The 12,494-nt window shown below is 41.0% G+C and overlaps 1 protein-coding gene across 1 annotated transcript in view; it reads right to left on the reverse strand.

Annotated features, from left to right (window-relative positions):
* LOC145355889 (uncharacterized) overlaps positions 1-12,494 on the reverse strand; it is a 72,490-nt gene that overhangs the window by 52,719 nt on the left and 7,277 nt on the right. The window contains exon 5 of the mRNA XM_080208354.1: positions 3,202-3,223. Within this exon, the coding sequence (XP_080064480.1) occupies positions 3,202-3,223 (22 nt within the window). The remainder of the gene's footprint in view (positions 1-3,201; positions 3,224-12,494) is intronic.

Here is a 12,494-nt window from a genome sequence, read left to right on the forward strand (position 1 = left end):
TTCACTATGCTGAGAAGTTTTTTGCCAAAGAGATGAAGATGGCTGCAAAAATGACCTGGTGTTAGCTTAAACATTGCCATGCTTAACATCTCATTATAATTTTAACTTGGCTGGAACTGTATAAAATTAAGAACTTTCCAAACTCTTTTCAGCAGTGACAGAGTGGCATTGTCACTGGACTGTAAAAGCCCATCTGGCTCGCTAATGTTCTTTAGGGAAGAAAATCATAGAAATATGTTGTCCTTAACTTGATCTGGCCTACGTGTGACTCCAGATTCACAGCAATGTTGTTGACTTTTAACTACCCTCTGAAATGGCCTTTCAAGTTCCTCAGTTCAAGGGCAATTAAGGATGGGCAACAAATGCTGATCCAGCAAGCAACACTCACTGCTCATGAAAGAATAAATAAAGGCAATCAACAGCCCACTTATATTCAGTACTTGGGCTCAAGACAGCAGGGCTATTGTAATCATACCTCACAATAAATTGGTGAATGTAGGAAACACAAGGAAAGAAAATGGGGATGTGAAGCGCAATTCAATAGGTTTTGACTTTGAAATGCAGGTGAAGCATTAATCTAGTCGCCCATTACAGAAACATCAGTCACATATCACATTCCCATCGCTGACTAGGATATATTATGTTTCCATAGAAAACAAATTAGTACATTAAACCTAACATCCGTTAACTCTTAAAAAATAGCTTTATATTGAACGTACAAATTGACTTGTTTGGTATTTGCAAATTTCTTTAAAAAAAACAAGGCTATCCATACCAATTTAGTTTATTTGAATGGAACTTCCATCATACTGCTTGAACATAAACATGCATCAGATTCGGTAGGGAAAGTAGAGTTGAGGCAGCAGATCAAACATAATCATCACTTCAAATGGCGGGACAGAGTCAAATGGTCACATGGTCTATTGCTTCTATTTCCTATGTGTTCATCAGTTCATCCAAGAACTTTACTCCTAAAACTATTATTTATCTCAACTTCCTTCTGAGAAAGTATGAAATCCCTACTGGTATCCATGTATATTTTTAGGTACTTCATCTGAATGATCTTCCACAGCAGATCTTTCATGAGTGTCAGCAGGTTACTTAACCACAGCATCACAGTTGAACCAATCCCATCCTTGCCAGACAGCTACCTGATCATTTTTAGCAAGGTGTTGGAGCAGGGAGGTCACTGGATGACCATGAGGGAAGGAACCTTAGCTGATTTACACTCTTAACCTTGAGGTACTGAGTACAATAGCAGAATTTCACTGACTTCCTGATTGAAGTCCATTTGTTCCAAAGAGACTCAGTACCAAGCTTGGGGTCTTGCCCTTCTGTATGGCTCAGCTACTGAAGCTGACTGAGCCATCAGCAGTGCCTTGATCAATGATTTTTCTGATGCTCCAAAAGTTCTAGCAAAATTCCCAACCCAATAGCGGACAGTTTTAAAGCAGATAACAATCCTGATGAAAGCATGCACAGTAAAACAGATCAACTATGAGCTTTTAATCCAAATACATAGTGGAAAATTATGCTGCTGCAATGTTGTCGCAGAATTTTGATTTACTATGCTATATGAACAAAATAATTTAGTGTTGCATCTATCAGCAAACTTATACAGGAAATGATGCAACATCTACTGCTGCAGTGCTGGAATTGGTTGGAGTCCTTCATGGGAGAAACCCTGGACTTCATTATTGTCTGTTGTTACATTCAAACAAACATGCTTCAGTCACTGCATTCATGGATTCAAAACTGGGGTTGGCAGAACAATGGAGCATTCAATGCAAGGAATTTGGCACTTTTCTTCAGATGCAGTACCATCATTACTATCAGTTGAGACAGGACAAGATTTTTTTTCTCTTTAAATGCCCAGTAGCAAACTTCAATCACTTGCTTGTAAACCAGTAGCACAGCTTGAACACTTCCAGTCAACATTCTGACAGCAAGACAATTCTTGCCAAACGTTACCACTAATGGTACGCCAAAATGTTGTAAGTGGGCCACCATATTGTAAACAGGGCAATGACCCCACTGATCTTGGGATTTGTAGTATTTTCCCAACAAAAGGCACCACCAGCTGAATTGGTACTGGAATAGACAGTGTGTATTCTAGTCATCAACCCTAGATTCAAGTGGATTTTTAATTTTGCTACTGGGTTGCAATTAATTTCAAGCCCTGAACCATGTCACACCAACATGTATTATTTTAAGCAATGTGGGTCAAGTGTGTCACAGCATTCTTCATCACTTTTGGTGACAAGCCAAGTACAAGCATATCAGCTTTGAAGTGGAATTCTGTTGACTCAAAGTTAGATCAGAAATCCAGGGAGGAATGATTACCAATCCTCATTCCACATTCACAAATGGAGTGATAGCAATGGTACATTTTAAAATGAGTGTTCAAAAGTAACACTTTTTAGCAGTTAAGGTTTTTTTCAAACCAGAGCCTGCTGTATCATTTACACCATAACTTCAAATGGTACACTGACCAAGCAGCTGATAGAAACTGGCAACAAAAAAAGTTGATCTCCAAATCTTTCTTTCCCAGTCCCAAAAGTGACTGAAATTAAAATGCAAAAAGAAAAATAAAGATGCACAAAGGAAACTGGGTGAAATCAAAAATAAAATGGTGAACAGAGAACAAACTGGGCAATAAAAATTGATTTGTTAAAGATTGGAGAAAAAGGTCAAAACTGAACAGAAAATAAATTTGTTTCTGGTTACCTTGTCCAAGAAGGTAATTCTTGTAAATTATTTTGCTGTGCTTTTGTCAAAAGCGACTATAGTTTACATTCGACTTTCCAAGATTCATGGCAAGTATCTAAAACAATTGGCAAATGACGCTTCATGGAGTGAAAGTACTCACAGCCAGAAAACATCCTGACCTCTTTGTTCTGCCAATTTTTCAATTTTTGGAAGTTGGCACCAATGCACATTGCAATGGCAAAAGACTGGAATGAGGCAATCAATAAATTGGGCTCAAGGCCCAACTTGTGGCTTAGGTGCAAACTGAAACATAAATGTTCAGTTATTAGTTTTGGCCACAGACTATTTTACAAGGTAAACCCCTTTGTTTACAACTGGAAGTAAACGTGTTTCAGTCAGTGTACGATTCAGTTCAAATAAATCTAGAAGTGTCAGACTTTCTATTGTGTCTGTAAAGATAACAAGATCCTTAAAGAATCTTGCAATACTTACCATTTTTAAAGGTTCCCTCATTCTGTCATATGAAGTTCGGGTGAACCATCGAAGAAATTGAACAGAAAAAAAGTTAGCAGGGTTGCCTCTGTTGGGACATAAAACTGAAAGTTTTCATTAACAGTGATATTTTGCAGACTTTTCTCCAGAAGGTCATCTTTTCCTTTTTATATTCAAGAAAAGGAACCCTTCTCGGTATGTTCTGCAAAAATTCAAGTGAGCTCTTTCATATTTTTCTGGCTATTGCAGAAAAAAATTCATAAGACTAACTCAAAAACAGTGCCCAAAGAAATAGCTTTTGTATATTAGAAAGCTACTTTAGTAAAATTACATTAATTAGTAATTTTACTATATCCAAAAATACATTTAAAACACACTAATAAGACTGAGATTTGTTAACCATGTTGTTGAATAGCTAATATTGTAAGACTTTCTTACATCACTGGGGCTTAAAACAGTCTAGTGTAAATAACCAGAGCCTTTATTCAAAACAGAGTTGTTGGGCAAACTTTGGTTTCTGCCCTCCTTTGTTGAAGATGCACTGCAATCTCCATTTACTTGATGCACCAAAGCCTGTATTCCAAAACACTTTCAAATGTCCTCAGAGTGGAGGCCTTCCCTGTGCTATTGCACAAATAAAGATGTTTGTATACTGTGCACATCACAAACATAAAACTGTCCCACTGGACATCTAAAAAATGTAGGACTCTTGAGCTTTGGAATAAAGAGATTGGACCTTTAAAAAAGTTATTTCAAATTCTGGGCACGAAGGGCACCATCCATTTTCCCTTGCTTAATTCCTGTGCATTCTGAATGCAGTTTCTTCCAGTTCAACTTGTCTGGTTAAGAAAAAATAATGCTTTTTTTAAAAACTAGAGCTAGGTGGTTATGGGACAGTTTGCATCAAAATAATTTGTAAGCAGTCCTAACAAATTCAGTGAAAAATTCAAGATTGATGAGTCAATGTTTTAAAAGGGAATATTTACACATAGCCAGGGCTCTTAGCAAATTGGTGTTAAGGAACCACAGACAAACTTTTTTGTTCAACTTCATTTCGTCTGTTGAACAATAGACAGGTCACATTCTCAGGAAATACCAACCATTGCCACTTAACTTATGTCAGTCAGATTTGGCTATATCCTTGATTTCTTAGTAATTCATGTACTTCATTCAACTGTCAACAATATCAGGCAGTCATAGTAAAGTTAAAAATGCAAGAAAAATGAATTTAAAACAAAAAACAACTTTTAAAATTAGACGCACAGTGAAACAGTAGCAAAAAGTACTCGAACAAAACTATGCAATCCTAGGTTATCAGATACAAGTGTAGAAGTATTATCAACTGAAGCCAATGTTAAGCAACTTGTCTCTATATTCATGTTGACTTTGTTAACCAAGCGCCTGCAATTCATTCCCAAGATGAGAAATCTTGTTTTTTTTGTCAAATACTTCAATATTTAATAACTGACCAAAAAAGCCAAGTCCACCATCTTGAACATCTTAAGACACTGTAAAATGCACACGTTAAGATTAACTGAATTAGAACTAGACGGATCCTTCACAGGCTACAGCTCTTCACACACAATTTCTTTCTCTTTCTGGAATAGTGGAAGGATTCTAGGGTTCAGTCACTGCCTGTTGAATCAGGTCAGGAATGCTCCTTCCATGGTCAACAAGTCTTGGCATGGGACTTGAATTTGGAGCTTCTGGCCCAGAGGTAGAATGCTACCACTGTGTCACAAAGGCCTTTGTAACAGAATGCTACTTAGTATACCTGATTTCAATTCAAGTGTAACTCCAAAAAAATGCAAGCTTAATGCTAAAGTGAGTAACTCACTGCGTAGTAAACCAATTATGTTAACTATCTACAAATATATTTAGCTATCATTGATCACAAACAATTTCTATTTGAAGGTTTACAAAGCCGTTTCTAGATTCAAATACAAATAACGGCGGTAGAAACAACACATTAAACTTCATTTTATAGCTAATATTTGTTTCATTAAACAATCTTGCATTGGCACATCATCCTTGCATTAATTTCAATCTTTGTTTCACTTTTATACAGAAAAATAATTGGAACTAAACTTGCCCAAGACCTGCAAGCATTACTGAGATAAAAGGAAAAATTGTTAGAAAAATTCAGGAGGTCTGGCAGCACCTGTGGAGAGAGAAAGAAGTAATCGGAGTCCATATGACTCTCATTCAGAGGTAAAGGGAGGGAGAAATGCATTTTGTATCGTTACGGAAGGTGATGGAGTGAATAGAACATCAGGGATGGGGAGGGTGCAGGAGAAATTTGACAAAGATGTCATGGGCACAAGACAGAGTGTTAATGGTAGTCTGAAAGACTCACAAAGGTACAGATAGTGGGTTAAAGGTAAGCTAGCTGAATATGTTAACAGCAGAACATGGGTCAATTACTTGTGAAGGCAAACTTAAAAGACAGATGGGGGAGGGAGACTGCGACCAAAAAATGGCCAAGGTAGAGAAAAGAGTTTATGGCTGGAAGCTGTTGAACTCAGTGTCAAATCCAGAAAGCTGTAGAGTGCCTAATTGAAAGTTGAAGTGCCATTCCTCCAGTTTGTGTTGGGCTTCATCAGAATATTTCACAGGACAAAGAAGACGTGAGCATGAGAGCAAGACGGCGAGTTGAAATGTCAAGCAACAGGAAGATTGGGTTCATGCCTGTGACTGAGTGAAGGTGTTTCACAAAGCAGTCACCCAGTAGGCCAAACAGAAGGAGGTGCAAATGAAACACTGCTTCTTCTGGAAGGAATATTTCAAGTCAGCAATAGACAGAGAAGGAGATCCAACTTGTTCTTGAATTATGCTTTCACGAGTGTTGATCCTTGTTCTGCCTTCAACACATTCTGCTAGCTTATCTTTATGCTATCAGCACATTCTTTAGCCTTCAAAGCTACCTTTGTCCTGTGTTCATGACAACATTGTCAAAACTTGAGCTCCCATCCATCCCATATTTTCTATTTTGCTCCACCTGCAGTGTAAAATTCATCATATTTCTCTTTCAGTTGTAGACTTTAAATGTTAAGTTTGTTTTTCTCTCCACAGATGCTGCAGACCTCCTGAGTTTTTCTATCATTTTCCCTTTCCTGTTCATATTTTGAACATCTGCAGTATTTTGCTTTTTTTAAAATATTTTTGAGAGACGTTTTCATAGAGAAATTTCATTTAATGCTTGAAAGGCATTTGAATAGTTCATTTATTTCAAAAATATAGATTCAGATAGAAATGTGTTTAAATTAGCTACAAGAGAAAAATCATCTTTTGAATGTCTCACACAGCAGAGCAACATGCCTGATTTTGATTGGTTCCAGGGGATCATATTTTTGCCTGTCATTTCCCAGCATGATCACTTACTCCTGGAACCTCTACGCTGGCCTAAGAAAGAGGGAACTGAGGGTTCTGTGCGGTCCATTGTACTGTATCTTACTGTCCTCCAACAAGACAAGATAGGACTGTAGATAGGGCTTTAAACTAATTAGGGAGGGGGAGGGTGCGAGGGTAGGTGAAATTACAGGGTCTAAAGTAAAAGAGAGGGTACAGGTAAGGGAAAAGGCCAAGGATGTCCCAATAATAAAAGGAGTAGGGGGCGTGAGTATGGTTGGTGGCGTTCTGGCAAATAGGGTACAGGTGAAGGCTGGGATGAAGGCACTTTATCTGAATGCACGAAGCATTCAGAATAAAGTGAATGAGCTGGTGGCCCAGATCAGCACAAATGGATATGATCTGGCGGCCATTACAGAGACGTGGCTGCAAGGTGACAGGGACTGGGAGCTGAATGTACAGGGGTATCAAGTGTTTAGGAAGGATAGGAAGGAGGAAAAAGGTGGGGGGGGGGGTGGGGGGGCGCAGCTCTGCTGATTAAGGATAGCATCAGGGTGGTAGTAAGGGATGATATAGGAGCCAAAGAGCAGAAAGTGGAATCGTTGTGGGTGGAGATTAGGAACAGCAAAGGGAGGAAGACGCTGGTGGGTGTCGTTTATAGGCCCCCAAATAATGATCTGGAGGTGGAGCGGGCTGTTAATGCGCAAATAAATGCGGCATGCAGGAATGGAACGGCGATAATTATGGGGGAATTTCAATCTACATATTGATTGGTTGACCCATGTTGGACGCGGTGGGCTTGAGGAAGAGTTCTTGGAATGCTGCCGGGATAGTTTCCTTGAACAGTGTGTGTTGGAGCTGACGAGGGAGCGAGCTATCTTGGATCTGGTGTTATGTAATGAGGCGGGTAGAATTAGGGACCTTGTGGTGAAGGATCCTCTTGGGAAGAGTGATCATTGTATGGTGGAGTTTCTGATGCAGATGGAAGAGGAGAAAGTGGGTTCCCAGACATGTGTCCTTTGTTTGAACAGAGGGGAGTACGGTAGGATGAGAGAGGAATTGGCGAATGTTGATTGGGGGAGCGTGTTGGAAGGTAGGTCTGCTGAGGAACAGTGGAGGATCTTTAAGGAGATCTTTCTTGGTGCTCAGCAGAAATTTATTCCGATGGTTAAAAAGGATCGTAGGATGAGAGATAATCAGCCGTGGATAACGAAGGAGGTAAAGGGAAGTGTTAAATTAAAAGCGGATGCGTTTAGAGTAGCTAAGAGTAGTGGGCGAGAAGAGGATTGGGAGAGGTTTAAATGTCAACAAAGAATGACAAAGAAGTTGATAAAGGGTAGGATAAACTATGAAGCTGGGCTAGCACTCAATATAAAAAAGGATAGTAAGACTTTTTATAAATATATAATAAGGAAGAGGCTGGCTAGGGTGAACGTTGGACCCTTAGAGGATGAGAAGGGGGACTTAGTGGTAGGGGATGGGGAAATGGCTGAGGCCTTGGATAACTTTTTTGTTTTGGTCTTCACGGAGGAGGACGTGAATAATTTGCTGGGTTAGCGATGGAAAGATGGTAGGAGTGGACGGCCTGAATGACACTATTGTTACTAGAGAGGCGGTGCTCAAAAGACTGGAGGAACTGATTGTGGACAAGTCCCCAGGACCGGATGGAATGCATCCAAGGGTTCTGAAAGAAATGGCGGAGGTTATAGTGGATGCCTTGGTGATTATTTTCCAAATGTCGCTGGATTCTGGGGAAGTGCCGGAAGATTGGAAAACGGCTAATGTTACGCCGTTGTTTAAGAAGGGTGGCAGGCAAAAGGTGGGGAATTATAGGCCGGTTAGTTTAACCTCTGTTGTAGGTAAAATGTTAGAATCCGTGATCAAGGAGAAAATAGCGAGGCATCTTGAGGAGAATTGTTTGATAGAGCAGACGCAGCACGGTTTTGTTAAGGGGAAGTCGTGTCTGACAAATTTATTGGAGTTCTATGAGGATGTGTCTAGGGCGGTGGATAGAGGAGAGCCGGTGGATGTGGTCTTTCTTGATTTTCAGAAGGCGTTTGATAAGGTGCCTCACAAGAGGTTATTACAGAAGGTCAGGGGGCATGGAGTTGGGGGTAGGGTGTTAGCGTGGATAGGGGATTGGCTGTCAAATAGGAGGCAGAGAGTGGGGGTCAATGGGTGCTATTCGGATTGGCGGTTGGTGACTAGTGGAGTGTCCCAGGGGTCGGTGCTGGGGCCTCAGCTATCCACCATTTATATAGATGATGTGGAGGAGGGAACTGAGTGTATGGTGTTGAAATTTGCTGATGACACCAAGATTGGTGGAACGGCAAATTGTGCGGAGGGTGTGGAGAGTCTGCAGAAGGACCTAGATAGGCTGGGTGAATGGGCCAGGAACTGGCAAATGGAATTTAATGTTGGCAAATGTGAAGTTGTCCACTTTGGTAGGAAGGACTATTACTTACACGGCGAAAAACTGCAGCATGCGACGGTGCAGAGGGACCTCGGGGTCCTTGTGCATGAGTTGCAAAAACCCAGCCTGCAGGTGCAGCAGGTGGTCAGGAAGGCAAATGGGATGCTGGCCTTCATAGCGAGGGGGATTGAATATAAAAGTAGGGAGGTCTTGCTGCAACTGTACAGGGCACTGGTGAGGCCGCAGCTGGAGCACTGTGTGCAGTCCTGGTCGCCGCACTTACGCAAGGATATTTTGGCCTTGGAGGGAGTGCAGAGGAGGTTTACTAGGCTGATACCGGAGTTGAGGGAGTTGAACTATGAGGAGAGGCTGAATAAACTAGGCTTGTACTTGTTAGAGTTTAGAAGAATGAGGGGAGATCTCATTGAGACATATAAGATGATGAATGGGATGGATAGGATAGAGGTGGAGAGGCTCTTCCCACTCAGAAAGGACAGTAGGACTAGAGGGCACAGCCTCAAGATAAAGGGGGGGCGGTTTAGAACGAAGTTGAGGAGGAACTTCTTCACTCAAAGGGTGGTGAATCTCTGGAATTCTCTGCCCGTTGAAGTGGTGGAGGCTGCCTTGCTAAATATATTTAAGACGCGGGTTGATAGGTTTTTGATAGGCAAGGGGATTAAGGATTATGGGGAGAGAGCGGGAATGTGGAACTGAGACATGACAGATCAGCCATGATCTTATTGAATGGCGGGACAGGCTCGAGGGGCTAGATGGCCTCCTCCTGCTCTTATTTCTTATGTCCTTATGAGAAAATTATGCCACTCCTTCCTCATTATTGTGAGTGAGTAAAGACTTAATTTCCCCAGATTAGAAAACAGAAAAGTGTTAATGACAATACTTTCACTGTTTGATGAGCCATATACATTGTCCAGATATTCAACTCATTTGGCATGAAGATGAACACTACTATCTCCCAGCTTAAAAATCACATTTCTTTCTACTGTGATTTGATGAAAGATGTTTTAAGTAGGGATGCTTAAAAATTGCTGTCAGATGGCCAGCAATTTGCATTGGTACACAGTCCAGAGGAACTAGATAAGGAAGTGCATTGTAAAACACTCCAATGTTGTACTTCAACACAAACATTCTTAAATCATTTCTGAGCAGAGAATCACAGACATCAAAAATAAAACAATTTTCCCATTAAATGAGCATGAGATCAGTTGCTGCTTCAACTCAGGAGATGGTAGAGACAAAGTAGAAAAAGCCAACTAGTCAATTCTGTGCCAAATGCTTCTTCTGCTTTAGCACTGGGGGCTGCAGCTGCTGCTCAAGGATATTCCAAAATTTCACAGGATCACAGTTAGGCAAGTAGTCTTAAAGACAGTGCCCGGAATTTATTTTGGCAGAGATTAAAAGGTGACCTCCTATTATGAGCAACTGTTCCCTGCAAAACATGAGGGTTGAAGAAGACATCTATCTAATCAGAAGATATTTGGAGCATTTATCTATTCATGAAGATTATTGGTCTACAATAGCCTTGGAGCAGATGCTTCAACCACCTTTGCCTGTTCAGACTAGAACAACTGAATAGCCCAGATTGCCAACCTACCTTTGCCTCCACAGCTGGTGGGGGAAAGTAGACTGCCTCGAGCCAGAAGAATGCAGCACAAAAAACCAAGTTTCTTAGAATAACTGACTGCCTTGATATCAAGACCACATTTGACCAAGTATGGCATCAAGGAGCCCTAGCAAAACTAGTCAATAGGAATCTAGTGGAAAACTCTCCACAGGTTGAGTCATACCTGGCACAAATGAAAATCATGGTGGTTTTTGGAGGTCAGTCACCTCAGCACTAGGACATCACTGCGGAGATCCTTAGGGTGGTGTCCAAGACCCAACCACCTTTAGCTGCTTCATCAATGATCTTCCTGCCATCAAAAGGTCAGAAGTGGAAATGTTCGCTGATAATTGGACAATATTCAGCACCATTTGCTACTCCACGGACACCGAAACAGTCCAAATGCAACAAGACCTGGACAACATCCAGACTTATGTTAACAAATGGCAAATGATATTCGCGCCACACAAATGCTAAGCAATGACCAACTCCAACCACAACCCCATGACATTCAACAATATAACTATCACTAAACCCCCCGTTCTCAACATCCTGGGGGCTACCATTGACCAGAAATTCAACTGGACTAGTCATATGAATACTGCAGCTATAAGAGTAGGTCAGAGACTATGATTTATGCAACAAGTAATTCATCTCTCAACTCCCCAGTCTGCCCACCATTCAAAAGGCACAAGTCAGGAGTGTGATAGAATACCCTCTACTTGCCTGGATGAGTGCAGCTCCAACAGCACTTGAGAAATTCAACATCATTTAGGACAAAGCAGCCTACTTGATTGGCACCACATCCACAAACCTTCATTCCCTCCACCAACGATACATTGTAGCAGCAGTGTGCACCATCGACAATGCACTGGTGGAATTCACGAAGGCTCCTTAGACAGCCCCTTTCAAGACGTGAGCGCTGCCACCTAAAAGGATGAGTACAACAGATACACAAGAACACCACTACATGGAAGTTCTCCTCCGAGCCAGTCACTATTCAATTTGGAAATATAATCACCATTCCTTCAGTTGCTGAATCAAAATCCTGGAACTTTCTCCTAAACAGCCCTAAGAGTATCTAAAACACATAGGCTGCAGTGGTTCAAGAAGGCAGTGCATCCATCCATGATGAGCAATGAACGCTGGCCTAGCAAGCGACGCCAACATCCCTTCAACGAACAAAAATAGAATCATTTTGCTAATTCCGTCCTCAGCCTAAATGGATATAATTTGAAAATCCACGTCAATCTGCAGCAGAAAATAGATCCATTTATTTTACAATTCCACTTTGTTAGAATATACAGAAACAGTCATGTTTCTCGGCCTCATAGTCCTGGTTTAAGGCTGAGCAATGCATATAATGAAGCAGGGGAGAAACGCATAAATCTTCCTCACTAGTTAAATTTCTTTATCACAGTTTGGGGGAGGTGGTAGCACAGTGATATTGTCACTGGACAAGTAATCCAGAGACCCAGAACAATGCTCTGGGGAACCAGGTTCAAATCCCACCACGGCAAATGAAATCTAAGGATAACCACATAACAACTGTTGATTATCATTAAAAACCCACCTCATTCACTAATATCCTATAGGGAAGGAAATCTGTCAACATAACCTGATCTGGCCTACATGTGACTCCAGGCCCACAGCAATGTGGTTGGCTCTTAGACTCAGAACACCCATTTAGTTCATGAGCAATTAGAGATGGACAACAAATGCTCTTCAGTGATGCCCTAAACAAGTGGTGACAATGACCCAAGACTATTGGAAATTGTGTAATGCAGGTTTAGCTTGAATTACTATGATAATAATAGCCGTGAAAAATCTTGCACGTAATGCAATTAGAGATCAGGGTGGAAAGAAGCCGTTTTCTTTAGACGGCTATAATAATGGACCTGAACAAAAATA

The sequence above is a fragment of the Carcharhinus amblyrhynchos genome, chromosome 2 (genome assembly GCF_965287045.1).
Source record: "Carcharhinus amblyrhynchos chromosome 2, sCarAmb.v2.hapA, whole genome shotgun sequence".
NCBI classification, from domain to species: domain Eukaryota; kingdom Metazoa; phylum Chordata; class Chondrichthyes; order Carcharhiniformes; family Carcharhinidae; genus Carcharhinus; species Carcharhinus amblyrhynchos.